The sequence below is a fragment of the Scatophagus argus genome, chromosome 8, assembly GCF_020382885.2.
Source record: "Scatophagus argus isolate fScaArg1 chromosome 8, fScaArg1.pri, whole genome shotgun sequence".
In the NCBI taxonomy this organism is placed as follows: domain Eukaryota; kingdom Metazoa; phylum Chordata; class Actinopteri; family Scatophagidae; genus Scatophagus; species Scatophagus argus.
The window spans coordinates 20,576,708-20,592,753 of record NC_058500.1 but is presented as its reverse complement, the minus strand read 5'-3'; the positions used below and the strand labels follow the sequence as shown (position 1 = coordinate 20,592,753).

At 41.7% G+C, this 16,046-nt stretch overlaps 2 protein-coding genes across 7 annotated transcripts in view; one reads left to right on the top strand and one right to left on the bottom strand.

The window, feature by feature from the left end:
* Positions 1-4,610, top strand: part of itchb (itchy E3 ubiquitin protein ligase b) — a 22,575-nt gene extending 17,965 nt beyond the window's left edge. Inside the window, exons 20-25 of one of the 2 annotated variants that reach the window (XM_046397093.1) lie at positions 80-200; positions 311-415; positions 1,327-1,423; positions 1,572-1,644; positions 1,977-2,101; positions 3,018-4,610. In XM_046397093.1, the coding sequence (XP_046253049.1) occupies positions 80-200; positions 311-415; positions 1,327-1,423; positions 1,572-1,644; positions 1,977-2,076 (496 nt within the window). In that variant the 3' untranslated portion in view covers positions 2,077-2,101; positions 3,018-4,610. Of the gene's footprint in view, positions 1-79; positions 201-310; positions 416-1,326; positions 1,424-1,571; positions 1,645-1,976 lie in introns of both variants that reach the window. The other variant, XM_046397092.1, reaches the window with a different exon arrangement.
* Positions 3,788-16,046, bottom strand: znf341 (zinc finger protein 341). Of its 5 annotated transcripts, none has more exons than XM_046397089.1 (16): positions 16,028-16,046; positions 14,768-14,878; positions 13,414-13,604; positions 12,891-13,040; positions 11,360-11,665; positions 10,954-11,137; positions 10,725-10,818; positions 10,520-10,610; positions 9,734-9,929; positions 9,354-9,601; positions 8,623-8,831; positions 7,835-7,931; positions 7,489-7,621; positions 7,211-7,322; positions 6,951-7,021; positions 3,788-6,742 (listed from the first exon to the last, which is right to left on the bottom strand). In XM_046397089.1, exons 2-16 carry the CDS (start codon positions 14,874-14,876, stop codon positions 6,153-6,155), a joined length of 2,781 nt encoding a protein of 926 aa, XP_046253045.1. In that variant the 5' UTR covers positions 14,877-14,878; positions 16,028-16,046; the 3' UTR covers positions 3,788-6,152. The 5 variants fall into 5 exon arrangements, with proteins under 5 accessions (XP_046253045.1, XP_046253042.1, XP_046253044.1 ...); XM_046397086.1 differs by lacking the exon at positions 16,028-16,046 and adding an exon at positions 15,592-15,695; XM_046397088.1 differs by lacking the exon at positions 16,028-16,046 and adding an exon at positions 15,592-15,695 and having other exon boundaries at positions 10,725-10,815.

Below are 16,046 nucleotides of genomic sequence, written 5' to 3'. Positions count from 1 at the left end.
GTTCAGCCTTTTTAATTGAGTACATAATAATTTGCATAGTAGATCATGGTTGGAGTGTAATATCTGTCTCCCCATGTAGGCTGGTAGCAGAGTGGAGGCTTTCCAGAGGAGTGGAGGAACAGACTCAGGCCTTCTTTGAGGGCTTCAACGAGGTCCTCCCTCAACAGTACCTGCAGTTCTTTGATGCTAAAGAGCTTGAGGTATGGTGGGACCGGAAACTCTTATCACCGATATGATACGTGCTATAGAGAGTTCTGTCTGACATCTGGATTATATTCATTTAATATTAACAAATTGTTTCCTGTTACAGGTGATGCTGTGTGGTATGCAGGAGATCGACCTCACAGACTGGCAACGAAACAGCATCTACAGACACTACGCCCGAAGCAGCAAACAGATCATCTGGTTCTGGCAGGTTGGTAGCAGCAGTCAGAGTCCTAAAAAGCTTCAGAAAAAACAGTTTAATGAGTTAAGTCCACATTAATGTGCTGTGTTTTGAGACTTAATATTTTAAGTCAGTTATGTTCTGCTGTTTCATTATTATCAGTTTATGTATTTCTATACTGAGGGTTTGATTTTTGAGTGGTATAATGTTTCGAAATTACTGCAGTTACAAATGTAGAGCATGAAGAAATAACTGATTATAAACATTAGTAATATTAGTCTGCAAATCGACTGCATGTTATGAAAATGACAGGTAGAGACAGGAAGAAAAGGATGCGTCTTGCATGGTAATGACTCGGAACACAGTTTAATGGACATGAGCTGACAAAGTACACTGGGGAGGTTACAGCAGTATTAACAGTTTTTGACCTATTGATCAGGGAAAAGAACTGCACTGATGTGCATACATGTTACTGTGTTTCCCAAATGATTTGCTTAAATATATACAGTACATGGCTAGTACTATAATAATAAATTGCAAGCTCGTTTCTGGAATAAATTTCACAATCAGTGCATGGATTCATTGGTAGTTTAACTTTTGTGATGACATTTAAATGACACTTTTTGAAATGACGTGAAAATTCCATATGTGCCATCACAAAATGCTGATCGTTGATTCGTTTGCTTTCACACCACAAATGAACTGCTCCACTGTTCGAATGGCGGTCAGGATCACCTTTTTTTGGTAATCCCAAGCTGCTCGTTTTGTCCCCAATCTGACTGCGATTGCTTTTCTCACGTATGCTCAAACGAACAGATTTGTGGGGTGAAACGCTCCCAGTTTCTTCAGAAAAGACAGGTGTGAATATGCCAAGACGTAAACCATGTAATCATTTGAATTATTACTTTAATTTGTGTTATGTGTGTAACTTTGTCCTGCAGTTTATAAAGGAGATGGACAATGAGAAGAGGATGAGGCTGCTGCAGTTTGTCACCGGTACCTGTCGTCTGCCTGTAGGAGGCTTTGCTGACCTCATGGGTAATAATTACAACAATACAACCTTTTAAGTTGTTGTTTAATTCCAAACGCAGTTTGAATAAATACTGGTTCATTCTTCAAGTCTTTTACAACCTAAACCTAAACTGTGATCACCTTAGCTCCTACTGACATGTGCTTCACTTCACAGGAAGCAATGGTCCTCAGAAGTTCTGTATCGAGAAAGTGGGCAAAGAAAACTGGCTTCCCAGAAGTCACACATGGTGAGTTCATACCTACAACAGATAAACTCAGTGTCACAAAGTCAGTGTGTGACTTTATGACATTGTTGCTTTACTAACCACGCCATGGTCTGACCAAGCCTGTCTGTATCGGGTCACTTCAAGAAGCTGTGTCCTGCTTTAGTTAGTTTAGTTGCTGGGTTAGTTGTTGTGAGTGGGCACATATGGTTATAAGCAGAAAATAGGTCTTCATGGCTCAAATCAGAACTTCATCTAAAAGAGGTTTTGAATTAACACCAGAGGAGAATAAGGCAAGTGTCAAGCTTAAACGCTGTGTTTTTTTTTTTGTTTTTTTTTCTTTTTAACTCGCCCAGCTTCAACAGACTGGACCTGCCACCCTACAAGAGCTATGAGCAGCTGAAGGAGAAGCTGATGTTTGCCATAGAGGAGACCGAAGGCTTTGGACAGGAGTGAGAGGAAACCAGGACAAGTTCAAATGGTGGGTGCAGGAGTTCAATTCAGGGAGCCTCTTCAGAAAAGGACGGGCGTTTCAGGTGTTAACACACAACTGTGTGGTGCTTCTGTGGGTTTATGTGTGAGACTTTTGTGTGCATGTTGTTGAATGAGCTGGGATATACGTCTACCACGAGCTCCATGATCGCTGCAGGCCTCTCGATGCTTGATTGGTACATGAAAAATTCTTTTTAACCAAAACACGGAAACTGCTTCCGTCTCTCAGAATGTGCAGCAAATTCTGCATGGGATCATGAAAACTCATCCTGTATGACATCTGCTTGGTGGGACTGCAGTAGCCATTCACTCTTCACATGCGATCATGTCACGGCAGATAACAGGGTGGCCTCGGACTTGTAGCTTCTAACAGGCGTGTCTTGACAAGTTGTCTTCGACTAGTTAACTAAGTTGCTCTGCATTAAAGCATCTGGAAAATGTCAACGTATTGCATTTTAAGGCAAGGTTGAGAGGGTATTCTTTTTCTAATTTCACCAAAAAGTAAACTTTGTTGCTCTAAGATTGTTTGTTGCATTTCACTGAGTTACATCCACTTTTAGAATCGCCTCCTCATCATATTATCAATTCTTACTGAGTTTCATCTGTACTCATATCTAAGGTGTGTCCTTTTTTAAAGTCAACTGTGATACATTGCAATAATAAGTTGATAGTTCTGACTTAGTGAATTTATAAAAAGGGATGCTCTAAATTAACGCTTCAGTAACAGACAATCCCGGTGCTTCAAAGAGATTTGAGAGGCATGCAACAAGAGGTATAATTTTTGTATTGTTGGTTTGATCTGTCAATCACTTAGTGATTGTGAAAAGTGTTGTTACCGCCATTATTTCTAGTGGTGAGAAATGTGGAAGACCTCAACGGAACTTTAACCGATCCTAGTTTTATAGGGTTGGAGTTCGTACGCTGTGATGTGGAATTGGACATCTTGGATGAGAGTATATTGGGAGAAGTCATTCAGCTCAATATCAGCTTCAAAGACATTTTATACATTCTTTCTTTTAATTTTTGATCTTGTTAAAAAAAAAAAGATCCTGAACTTGAACCAAGTATGATAAGGTGGCGTTCAGCACATTCAGCACCCAAGATGTGTTTGATGTGTCAGAATACAAACACAAAGTGAAAAGCCCCAAATCCAAGTCAAACCAAATCTTAACTCCCCAAACACTAAATTCACAAGAAAAATAAATCCAGTTTGTCTGAGTTTAAAAAGCTGTCAAAATGATGCTGTGCCGTATTTGAAACTATTGTCTTCCCTTTTACACTTAAAGTAACATTTTACCTCTGAGTATTTTCGCTTTGTAACACTCAAAATTCCTCTGATGTCTTTGCAGTTTTATGCACAGAGATACTGCTTCAAATCTATTTCTGAGACAGTTAAAATGTTTTCCTTTTTCAAATGTGTTCAAGATGCGAAGTTGCGTGAAGTTTCTCGCTGTTGCTTATGGATCCCAATGACAGCTTACTTTGTGTGTGCATAATCAAACCTGTAAATGCTTTACCACTGTGAAATGCAACATTGAGTGTAAAGAAACAGTCTTTCTGTTATAACTGCAAACACCTGTTTGGTTTAGTTTGGCTGACATTACACATGTCGCTTAAAGAATGTGATTAATCTGATTTATCTATATGAAATAAAAACGCCAGGAATTGTGGTTGATTTTTTTATTTTTTTTTTTAAGAGTGTTTTTTTAATTAATTAATTACGCACTGAAAACACAGATGTGGTTACTGAGGAGCGGTGCATTCGGGTGTTGTTAATCTGACCAAGCAAAGCACTTTTTTTTTTTTTTTTTTTTAAATTTCCCTCCACTTTCTTATTCTTAAAGCAACCCTCAGGCATCAGGTATCCTGTTAGCAGCTTGATGCCAGCAGAGATTATCCACCCTATGGGCTGCGTGCTTGAATGAATAGTGTGGACTCTGGTGCTGGTTGGCTGGTAACCAGACCAAGCAGGTGGAGTTAGATGAAGAAACTGCACCAGCATGGAAAAGCTATTATACTTAAGCTGGTGACACATGGCCTGTTTCGATGGCTAATTAAGACTTCAGCTGTGATAACAACTACTGCACAGTCAGCGTGATATGATGAATGTATCGTGATGAAAGGTTGATTGGTAAAAGTTGCCTATTTTACATTTTTGCCTCAGACCTTCCCCCGATACAGATTCTGTACCCCGATTCTGGATCGATCACGTTAAAATCCCGGGGACGTAGCAGTGAAGCAAATATGTCAGTTTCATAAGTCACATTTTTTTCTGTTGTTCTCATCGGTTCTCCAGAGTTTTCCATGTATAATTAAACCACTGCCTCTCTCCTGTATATGAAAACATGTTGTAAATGTTGTCAATAACAAATTTCTTTTGTAAAAGAAAGGTTTTAATAAGAGGTTTATGGTAACACTATATTTTCTTTTTCCTGGTTCATTTCTGATGTACATGAAAAATGTGCTATATAGAAACTTAATAAATTAAATTAAAAATGTGTGTGTTTGTGCCTTAGATGACTGATGGAATCATTTTTAAATTGTTAACGTGAGTATGATGTGTTCATTTCCACAGGCCTTAATAGCTCAGTCAGACAAGAACACAACACAGCTGCATCCAGATTTGTAATGGCCTCGTCCTAACTGTCTTGATGTCAGTTTACACAGGAACACCTAAAGCCGTACAACAAGTGAAAGTCTCACTGAGCTTTGTGAACAAAATCTTTTAGTTATACATCCTTAATTCTGTACTGCACAGGCCTCGCCATCTCAACAGAGATGGGATGTAAACAAGATGGCTCACTCTTTAGCTGCTTCCATAATCAACTCCAGAAACAATGTGTTTGTCATCTTCATTCGATTAGCGTGACAGCCAGAACACAGCTCTTTTTCATTTCACTAAACATGTATACCTTTTCCAAAATCTATCTAACTGCTGGTATACCACGGAAAGTCTAGTAACTGTTAGTTCAGGAAGAGGGATCCACCCTTTGTCTATATAATTAAAACTGATTTCACCAGACTGTCGAGTATTGTGTACACAAAGTGCTTACTGGTAACAACTCTAGTGTCTGTTTTTAATTCAATTCTTGACCAATCCTATAAATCTCATCTTAGTATCATTCCTCAGACTATCTGGCGTATCCCGTACACTTTCACACGCTAAATGACCTCTTCTTAGATACACTTTGTTTACTGGTCGGTGCCCATCCTGCAACTTGTTTAGAGCACTATTTTGTAGGCATGTTAATCAGGTCTCATCATCATTTCAGATGTACTTTTGTAAACAGTTTGTCCGGTTAAATTAACAAAACATATTTTATGAACTCTTCACGTGTTTTGTTTGTAAAAATCTTAAATTGTAAAGTAACTAAAGCTGTCAGAAAATGTAGTAAAGTACAAAGTACAGTATTTCCCTCTCAGATGAGGAGGAATACAAGTAGAAAGTGGCATGGAAAGGAAACATTCAAGTACGAGCACCTTAAATTTGTGCTGAAATATCAGACTCGAGTAGATGTACTTAGATCTTTCCACCATTGCAAACTGTACTCAGTCAACGGAAGGCCTCACTTCTGTTAATCCATAAAAAAATGTTACAGCCAGATAACACATAACACATTTAGGCCATACAAATTATAACCAGACTTTGGTTATTTCACTATGTTTTTATTATGATGAAAATCTGGGTAATAGCAGCAGCTGGGATAAGACTGACGATGTCTGCATGAGCCCGCTTGTGGACTCGGTTGTAGAACTGGGCAGCCCTCAACACTTTGGACTTTGATGCATTTGTTACCGTCTTGCTACATTTGGATATAGCCCTATTCTCTGTGCTCCCACTGGGTAATCTGAGAAATTAGAGGAACCGCCAAATGACACGGGCAGAAACTGAATGTCAGACTCATCACACATAAAAAAAAAACGTTTTAATTTAAAACAAATAATGAAAGAACTTCCCATTCCCTGATTGTTTTTTAATAATGGATTGGAGTTTGTTTGGTTCATGTCCAGGAAACATTTAGGAAAGATGATGCCTGAAACTACAAACATGGCTGTTGTAAACAGTTTTGGTCAGTGCCTTGAATTTGCTCTAGCGTTTCCCCACCACGTTCCATCCCGTCATCCTCCTCTTCTCCTTCCGCCTGCCCTTCCATAGTGCTGATAGTCAGTGCAGCCCGACAACCCTCGTCACTCCTCCTCTCTGCCGCCTCCTCCTCCTCCTCCTCCTCCTCCTCCCCCTCCTCTTCCTCTTCCTCCTCATTTGTTTCCACCTGCTCTCGGCTGCCCTTTGAGCTTTCGTCCTTCTCTCTCTCGTCTCCACCAGTCCGTGTCCTTTTCCCTTTATTCGCGAACCTGCTTCTCCTCCCGTCATCCTCTCCATCCTTCCCCTCTGCCATCGGACCTCGTCCGACCTCCTCTCCTTCTGCCTCTCCGGTCCCTCCCTCAGTTCCTGTCCCGTTCCCTGCTGCAGGACACTTGTGATCTCTGTAATAGCTCTGTCTGGTGAATCCTTTGTTGCAGGTGGAGCATCTGAAGCGGTAGTTATCTGTGTGGGACTGCTGATGCTCGAGCATGTGAGCCCTGCGGCTGAAGGCCTTCTGACAGAACAGACATTTGTAGGGTTTGATACCTGGAGGAGAGAGGACTTTATAAGCATCAATATAATAACACCACTAGTCCTTTCTGAAGTTTCAGTGATACAAATAACTCTTGTATTTTAAACTGGAGGTAGAAAGTGGCTTCTGCATCTGATGTTAGTGCCGTTGTTTAATCTTCAGGCACTGTGGGAATGGAAGTTTCATCACTGCTAAAAATTATTATTGGTGTTATTCACTCACCAGAATGTGACAGAATGTGGGCCTTGAGTTTGTCCGGTCTGTTGAATTCCTTGGTGCAGCCAACATGTGTCCTGATGAAAAAAACAGAAAAGTTAGCTTCACATTAAATTAAATGACTTGAAAGAAAAAAACAATCTGATAAGGAAAGAATCCTAAAAAACTACAGGAAAAAAAAGTAAAAAGGAGGGAAGAAAGAACTAAATAAGAGGGACTTTTTCAGTGACTTAAGCTACTCAGGCTTTTCTGTTGGAGAGCCTCACCTAAAGGGACATTTGTATTTCTTGAAGGGTTCATGGATGAGCATGTGTCTCTTCACTTTGTCCTTCCTGTTGAACGTCGCCTCACAGAGGGAGCATTTGTATGGCTTTTCACCTAAAAAAAAAAAAAAAAAAAATCAAACTGACACTTTTACTTTGATTGTGATTGATTAATGATGATAATGATACAATAATCACTGATACACATGCTAACATTTTAGCCAGAGATACATCGACAGCAAAAGGCTGACAAATCAGCTGCTGACGACAGCCTTTCAGACCTGAGTGAATACGTGTGTGCAGTTTGAGGTAGTGCTCTGTCTTGAAGGCCTTCTTGCAGATCTGACACTTGAACCTCCCTCCAATGCCGTGAGTGGGGAGGTGGCGTCTGAAGTACCTCTCACACGGGAAAACCTGATGGCCAGGAAAGACAGCAGATCAGACACTGCACCAAGGTCTTAAAACGTCTTAAATATCTCAACCCTAAACTGGTCAACTGCACATTTTAAAGCCAAGACATCAAGCATGGGAGACTTGTGACTACTAACTGTAAACTAAAGTCAAGTCATTACACAAGGGCAGCTTTTCCAAAAGTGTATATTCTGTTCACATCAGAGTGTGTATTACCTTCTGACAGTGTGGGCAGGGAAAGCTGTGTGAGGCAGTAAGCAGATGTTGTTCCAGTGCCTCCTGGGTAGAGTATCTGCTCTGACATTTCACACACCTGAAGAGTGATGGTAGCATACCAGTCATACCAGACAAGCAAGAACATAAAAGGATCCGAGGACAAACTGCAGCCCGGATGCTCTGATTTTTAACATTTGTTTCTATAAATGATATGAACAGCCCAGACGAGGAAGAAATGTTAAGTTCATCACGCTCTGCTTAATTTACAGACAGCTCGGATACTTTGTTTGTTTTGATGCTGGCTATCTGCAAAATCTTTAAAAGGATAAAACTGGCATGTATATTTTTACTGTCCACAAATCTTATGACTTCTTTAAGTCCTCTGATATAAGAGGTCTGATAGAGAGCTTCGTCACATGGTGCAACAGCAATCAGCTGAGGCTCAATACCAAAACCAACAAGCTTTGGTCAAGAGTTTTTTAAGCAGTACGCAACTTTTCCACTCTTTTGTTGCTCCTGTCCCAACTTGTTTGTAAAGTGTTGCTGGCATCAAATTCAAAATAAGCATATATTTACAAAAACAAAGCTGATGAGGTCCAAGTGTGTTATCAGTTGCCTTTTTGAAGTGCATAATATTTTGATACACCTCACACACGCCTCAGCTACCTGTTGTGTTGGGTCAAAAACACTGCGGGCGCGTCAGCCGACTCAGATATGCCAGTGGCCTTCCCTCTCCTCTTCCATCATTAATATGTAATCAATACACACAGGTTAAGGGTTGAGCTGACCTGTAGACGGTGGTTTCCTTGCGTGTGTTCTGTTGGGGGCAGAAGCAGTGGGAATACTGGTGGACTCCCAGTTCAAACAGCGAGGGGAACACCTTGCTGCAGAGGTGGCAGCGGTAGGTCAGCTGCTCCTGGTGCGTCCTGATATGCTCCAGGAACTGATCAAGCTTCTGGAAGGTCTGGGAGCAGGACTTCAACACACACTTGTAAACCTGCAGGGAAGTTAGTCTGGTTAGTAATCCTGTCATTTAAGAAATAAAATCCAGTGTTTTATCCCATTTACTCCAAATTAATTGTACAATACATTGCTGCTCATCATTTTTTAATACATATACTTTCATGTATTTGGAAGGCACAGCTTTCTGTCATGAATATTAATGAACAGAAATCTGTAGAACCAGAATCGTGCTTGACAAAGGTAATATATGACAGTGAAAATTATACCTGTTATTTCTTTATTATTGTGTGGCTTGAAAAAAGTTGCAGTCTCATGCAGTTATGTACTGCTGGGAAACATCATGAGCTCTTCTGCTGGTAGCTTTTTATAATAAAATTACTGCTGCTCAGCATCTTTTTTTATGCTGAGATCTTTAGATACCCAAAACACACCACAAAGGTAAACTTTTCAAACCAGTTTCTGCTTTCGACTGCACTTTGATATATGACCTTTGTCGATGAAAAGGTTGTGTTCCTGCAGTTTGACACACCACACTTATCCTGTCTCTTGTACTCACCTGCTCCCCTTTGTGCTGGGTCAGGTGGGACTTGAGCTGGAAGTAGGTCTTGAACTTGCTGGCACAGAACTGGCACTGGTAGGAGCTGTCTATCACAACTATCTGTTTGGTCTGAGCTTGGCACTGTTGCTTCTGGTTGGACTGCATCCGCACCTGAGGATGCCCGTTCTGCATGGCTTCCACTTGACGACTGCCCTTCGGATCAGCCTGAGCCACAGTCGCATTCTCCTCCAACTCCCCTGGAGTTTCTACAATCAGCATTATAGTGACTGTAAGTCTGATGCTGGATCAGAATCTGTTAGTGCTTCTCCATTTAGGATCATAATTTACAGTCACTGCAAGAATGGATGTGTCAGTATGGCGTATCAACGAGATGCTACCTGTTTGAGCTGCGTCGCCTTCTGCCTGTGTTTGAGTGTTCTGCTGCTGTGACCCCTCCTCCTCCGGTTCACCCTGCTGCTGCTGCTGCTGCTGCTGCTGTTCATTGGCCCCATCCTCCTCACTGGTTGACACCGGTACCACCTTTACTGTGATTGGTAATCTTGACACCGTGCTAGCCACACTCATAGGCCACACCTTCAAGATAAACGCAGCTGTTGTTACTGTGTTCATGTGTTTATATTTTATGGCGATAGTCAAAGGAAGTGCTTTACATTTTACATTAGGTTTTGCAGTAAACCAAACAGTGCAGGATACTCACACAAACAACTGTCCCAGTCAACAGCTGTTTGATGACAACAGTTCATTCAATTTGAAATTTACAACACTGAGACTATTGGAGTAGTAAGGCTGTGTGTGGAGCTGCATGAAAAGCAATTCTCTGATAGTCTGTTGCTGTTTAGCATTTCTAAACCAAAGATACAAAAGCTAAAGTAAAAGGGTGGATAAACATTGTGTTGGTGGCCCTGTAATATAAGCTGAAAATGTTGGCATTAGGGGGTTACAAGCAGACCAGCGCCATAGTGAGTGATGTAGCAAACTAGAAGGCTACGCTGACTGGACAAACTACTTAATGTGGCTCTTCCTTGGGTGACGGTTGAAACATGAGCTATAACGATAGACTTTGTGCCAAAAAATCTTGAATGAAGTATTGTATTTTAAGGGCGAAAAATGGAGAACTGTCTATAGTCTATAGTGTTCTGAAGTTAGGATCACAAAGTATTTACCTTGTGAGTCTGCATGTGTTTCTTCACGTTGGACTTTTGGGCAAAGGCTCGGCCACAGACGATGCACTGAAACGGTTTCTCTCCTGTGTGACTGTTGGAAGAAAATAGCTCAAAGTCATGACTGGAAGCGAACTGAGTCCGATTCTTCTGAGTTAAACTCGAGTTTAACATGTGCACAATCTAACACGCTGGCCGGTAAACTCACCTTCTAATGTGCTGCTGGAGGTCAAAGTTTTTCGAGAAGATTTTGTCACAGTAATTACACTTCAGCTTCGGACCTTTTCCTTTCAGCTGCTCTGCTGAGTGAAATTCGGTGAATGAATATTTATGCTACCACCATCGTACAGTTACTATGCATGGTCATTATGTCGTCTTGTGCAGTTTCGTTAATTAACTAAAAACTGCAATGCTGTTTGATCCTTTTCCCCAGATACCTGTGGTTCCATCAGGGCTTTTTTTACTACTCCTTGGCCGTTTGGGAATGATGACCTTTTCAAAGTCGCCCAGCTCTGTCAGGTTGGCGGTGATGCTGCAAATCTTTGTTTTGGTGCCCTGCTTCCCGGGGCTGTAGACGGGAGGGGTGGTGAATGACTGGCTCTCCACACACTGACTGGGCACCTGAGGGAGACACACAGGCTTAGTACTTTGTCATAGACTGCGTATCCTTTCAGTCTTCTGTGCGCACTCGATCAGCCGATGTAGTGTTTTAGAACACATTTCATTTGGTGTTTTCTTCAATAAAACTAAATTTTTTGCATTTTTGACAGTGAGAAGTCTGGAATTAAATGGTGCATAACATATTCAATTGCAGATGGCACCCACACAGTGAGCTTGACTCACTTGTACGGGATGGAAAGGCTGCAGGCCCAAGGTGTGGATTTCTGCACCACCACCCCCAGCCATATGGGGCAGCGTGCTGTACACCTGGACCACAGAGTTGCTGTGGCTTGCAGGGACCTGTGAAGAGAGCGGCTGCTGGGCGGGCTGTCCAGCTGGCAGGGGGTGGGCCGGTGTCTGAGCAGACGGCAGTGGGTGGGGGGACTGCTGCTGCTGCTGCTGTTGTTGCTGCTGCTGGTGATGATGATGATGATGGTGGTGATGGTGCTGCAGATAAGATACACCAGCTGTGTGCATGCTCAAGTTACTCTGCAGTACAAAAAGCAAGCAGATAGCAATGTGTTAATAACAATTTAACTTCAACTTTATTTATATAGCACCTTTGTGCTTAACAATCATTTCAAAACAAAACCAATAAACTGTATACAAATAGAAGGCAATAAACAAAATATAAATAGACAATTTGTGAACAATGTTGAAAATTTAAGATAAAAGGTAAAAGAACAGAAAATGACATAGAAAAATGACTGACAATAAATACAGCAATTATACAATTTAAAACCAATAAGCTAAAAGGGACAGTAAAAAGACAATAAAAAGACGACATCACACATAAGCCAGTCTATAAAAGTGGGTTTTGAGAAGTGACTTAAAAGAAGTCACTGACCTTGCAAGCCTTATCTCCTCTGGAAGGTCGTTCCAAAGCTGAGGGGCTCTGACAGCAAAAGCCCGGTCACCTTAGTCTTTAACCTCGACTTTGGAACGACCAGAAGGGCTCCACCCGAGGATCTCAGGCTCATAGGGGGTCAACAACTCTGTTATGTAACTTGGAGCCCGGGCTTTAAAAGTGATCAGTAAAATCTGAAAATCAATTCTAAAACGGACTGGCAGCCAGTGGAGGGAGGCTAGAATAGGGGTGATGTGGCGTCGTCTGTTAAAACCAGTGAGAAGCGTAGCTGCTGCATTCTCAACTAGTTGGAGGCATAAAGGGACTTGTGGGAGATGCCGGACAGAAGGCAGCTGCAGTAGTCTAACCTGGAGAAAATGAAGGTATGGATCACCTTTTCGAGATCAAGCTGTGGGAGGAGTGGTTTGAGTCTTGAGATCATACGCAGTTGAATGAAGAATGATTGGACAGTTTTTTTGACCTGTGGGTCAAAGCTGAGGTTTCAGTCGAATGTAACACCGAGGTTTCTGGCAGTGAGTTTTTGATTGGTGGACAGAGGACCAAGGCTGAATTACGTCTGGGGATGTGGGGGGCTAAACAGTGTGAGTTCTGGTTTTAAGATGTTGAGTTGAAGAAAGTTTTGAGCCAGTTTACATCACTAAGACAGTCAGTGGCAGCAGCTTGAGTCAATTATTATACGTATTATTTTAGGTATATTGTATGCTCAAAATGAACTGCTACCAGCAGTTCCCAAGTCAACTTGAACCATCTCACACTTTTAGTGATTTTGGTGAGCATCACATAAAGATATGATGCTTTGTAGCATATAGACAAAGAAAAGTGACAGCTGACAAAACACTGTGTTACCTGTATGGGCGTCTGCATGGCGGCCATGGGCTGCTCGATGGAGGTGAAGGCTGAGATAGCCGACATGAGAACGTCGTCACTGACCAGCACGTTGCCTTGGACCAGAGTGTGTGTCAGAGGGGAGGGAGGGACTGTGATGTAGGTGGACACCTGATTTATAAGTGGGAAATAATACACAAATATATGAGCTGTATCTCTGTGCAGAAAGAAACGCTCAAACATGAGAAAGCATGCACGACTATGTCAACACGTACAATTCTTACCTAATTTATTAAAGACTGTCCACGCAATTATTATTATTCCGAGTGATAAATATTTGTCTTAGTCTCAAAAGACAAAATTAATGTTAAATTAATTAATGTGTTATTTTGCTGGTACATTTGTATTCTCCTTTATAACCAGTTTATATACTGTATGTTTACAGATATATCAACAAAATATGCCTTTACAGACAAACTGATTCATCATTCACTGATCAAACTGTTCATCAGTCACCCACATAAAAAAGCCTAACTATCCTCACCTGTCTGTTAGCAGGAGTCTGCGGTCCAGAGCTGATTGACGGAACGGGCGTGTAGGCAACGGTGGAGGCCAGAGACACCGTGGACAGAGAGGGCGCACTAGACTGGCACTGCTCCCTCTTGTGTGTCATAAAGGCTGGCAGAGAATTGAACTGTTTCTTACACTTCCCACAAAGGAACACGTCCTCATCGTCTGTAGGAGGGACAAACGTGGAGGTGTGAGGCGCTGGAGAGAAAGAACGGCAGCCCTACAAGTGCTGTATGCTGCAGTCATAGCCTCCATGCTAACAAATGTCTATTTCAAATCTTTTTTCGAAAGTTAAGAGGAGCTGAATTAACGATGGTTTGATTTCCACAGCAGGAATTTAGCACACCCTCACCTTTTGCCTGACTGATGATTCAAACAGACAAAAAGACCCCCACTACACCAGTCCTTGCAGGCTGGGAGCCAACACGGCAAGTGGCCCTTGTTACTGTCAGACTGGCCTGCCCAGGCATCATGGGTGCATGCCTTGACACCAGATACTTGCCTGTGACCTCCCCTTCTGGACGGGGCCTTGCTCTCCATAGAGATCTTTGAATCAGATTGAATCAGATCAGAATCGCTCTTGAATCTCACCACTCACCTGAGACCAATTTACCATGCTTGGACTTGTCACCCTCAGCAACAAACCCTTCTACCACCACAAGGTGGCAGTTATGAAGGACTAAGCCTAAACTTGTGTAGCAAAAGAGACACGCACTTTTTTTGTGAAACATGAGCAAAAGTTGCAAGAAGGTCAGCTAGATGAATTAAAGTAAATGCTGCTAGTGAATAAGCACTAAGAGGGAGTCTCAGTAAAGTAGTAACCATAATGATTGCCAATTTATGACTAGCTGAATGACTAAATTCAAGTAAAAGTGAGAAAGACATTTAAAAGGAGCAGACAACAAACGCTAGATATTTAATGAGTGGGGTTATCGTTTAAGCCGACATTCACTGACTAAACGAGTCCTTGGATGAAATTTGTCAGGATTCGTACCGCATTGGCTAAACAACTTATCTGATGAGAGTGATATCCGAATGCCTCTTGTCCCCTACGGTCTCCCTCAGTAAAACAAATGAATAACATTTCCTGTCTTGCACCTTCACCTAATCAAAGTAAACGTGTTCCTTCTTCTAAACATCCTGTTTTCGTGTTAAACTGATACTGTGTTAAAGACAGCATTTCAAATACCAACGAGTCACCGGCTCGGTGCCTTTTTATTCTGTGGTCCTGCTCGGCAGCAAGGATACCACTCTGACAGGAGATGTTTTTAATGTTCTGCTTGTACTGTAATTTGTCATCTGTTATTTACTGTATTTGCTACACATACCCATAGACTGAATAGTGGATGTTCCAGAGACGTTTTGGTTGTTTGGGTCAGGAACTCCACCTTGGCCATCCAGCAGAGACTGCACTGCCAGCACTGTCTGGTTGTCCATGCCTGAAGACGAAGAAGAGGAGGAGGAGGAGGGTGGAGGAAAATGCAACATGTCACATGCTGGAAACCTGCATTGAGATTTAATTGAAATGAGAAAATATGAATATAGTTTCTAAGTCTATTCTGGGGTCTGGTGATGAAAGAGATCCTGCGTCTTGTTCAAACACATTTTAACACTGTTCCTGGGTCAGCAGCCTTATATCGGCTTTTCTCCAGACACTTCAGCTCTTCTTCTTCTTCTGTAATGATGTCATGATACATTTTTTTTGAAGAATGCAGACAAATAGTAATGATTACTCAAGAGAATAAAACACAGAAAGCATACGGCCCCTCCGAATTCACTACCGACTAACACAGACACACTGTTGGACTCTATGTTTTCATCAAAACGGCCTGCTGCAAAAATTGTATCATGCAGTCCGGGAAGCAAGAGGGGGTCTTCATCATTTTACTGCCTACCTTCAATACCCCGAGAACGACCTGAAGTCACAAGATGTCCATAATGTCTAAACAATCAATCTGTTTGTTTGTTTACAGTCAGTCACTGGCCCCTCTGTGGGATGTTTTGACTCTTATCACAAAATAGACGCATGTGCATCATTTTACGGTGGGCTTTCAGTATATTGTAATGTTACAGCTTCATTGGTGTTGTCTGAAAGACACGTGCGGGTTTTATTTCAGCTGTTTCTACGTGGTTATTAACAAATTATTCCTACCTTCAAGCACTTCAAATATTGCTTGCGCCATCTTGTAGCTCTTCTGCTGTGCGATAGGCGCTCGACTAGCAGGGCCTGCCTGTTGATTTACTTTCCCTTCAACTCGTAGGAAGGACCAAATTAAACACTAAAATCAAGAAATTCGTGGCAGTCGATAGTATAATTAAAAGTTGGTAAAAATGCACCGGTTGGCAACACTCTTTGTTTGTCTGAAGCCATCCAAACATCATGGTTGAAGTTTCTACTTTCGTCGTAAAACATTTTTCCATGTGACACATTTAAAGGTGGGTAGTGACACCGTTGAGTATGAATATTGCAATGACGTGCGCAATAGATTTACAACTTTCGCGATATGAAAGCAAGCAATGAAGTAATTTCTTGTGAGTTAACAAACTACCATGATGGTTGTTAGTTTTTCCATGTAACTGGAACGCACCGTCACATCGATGAATCTG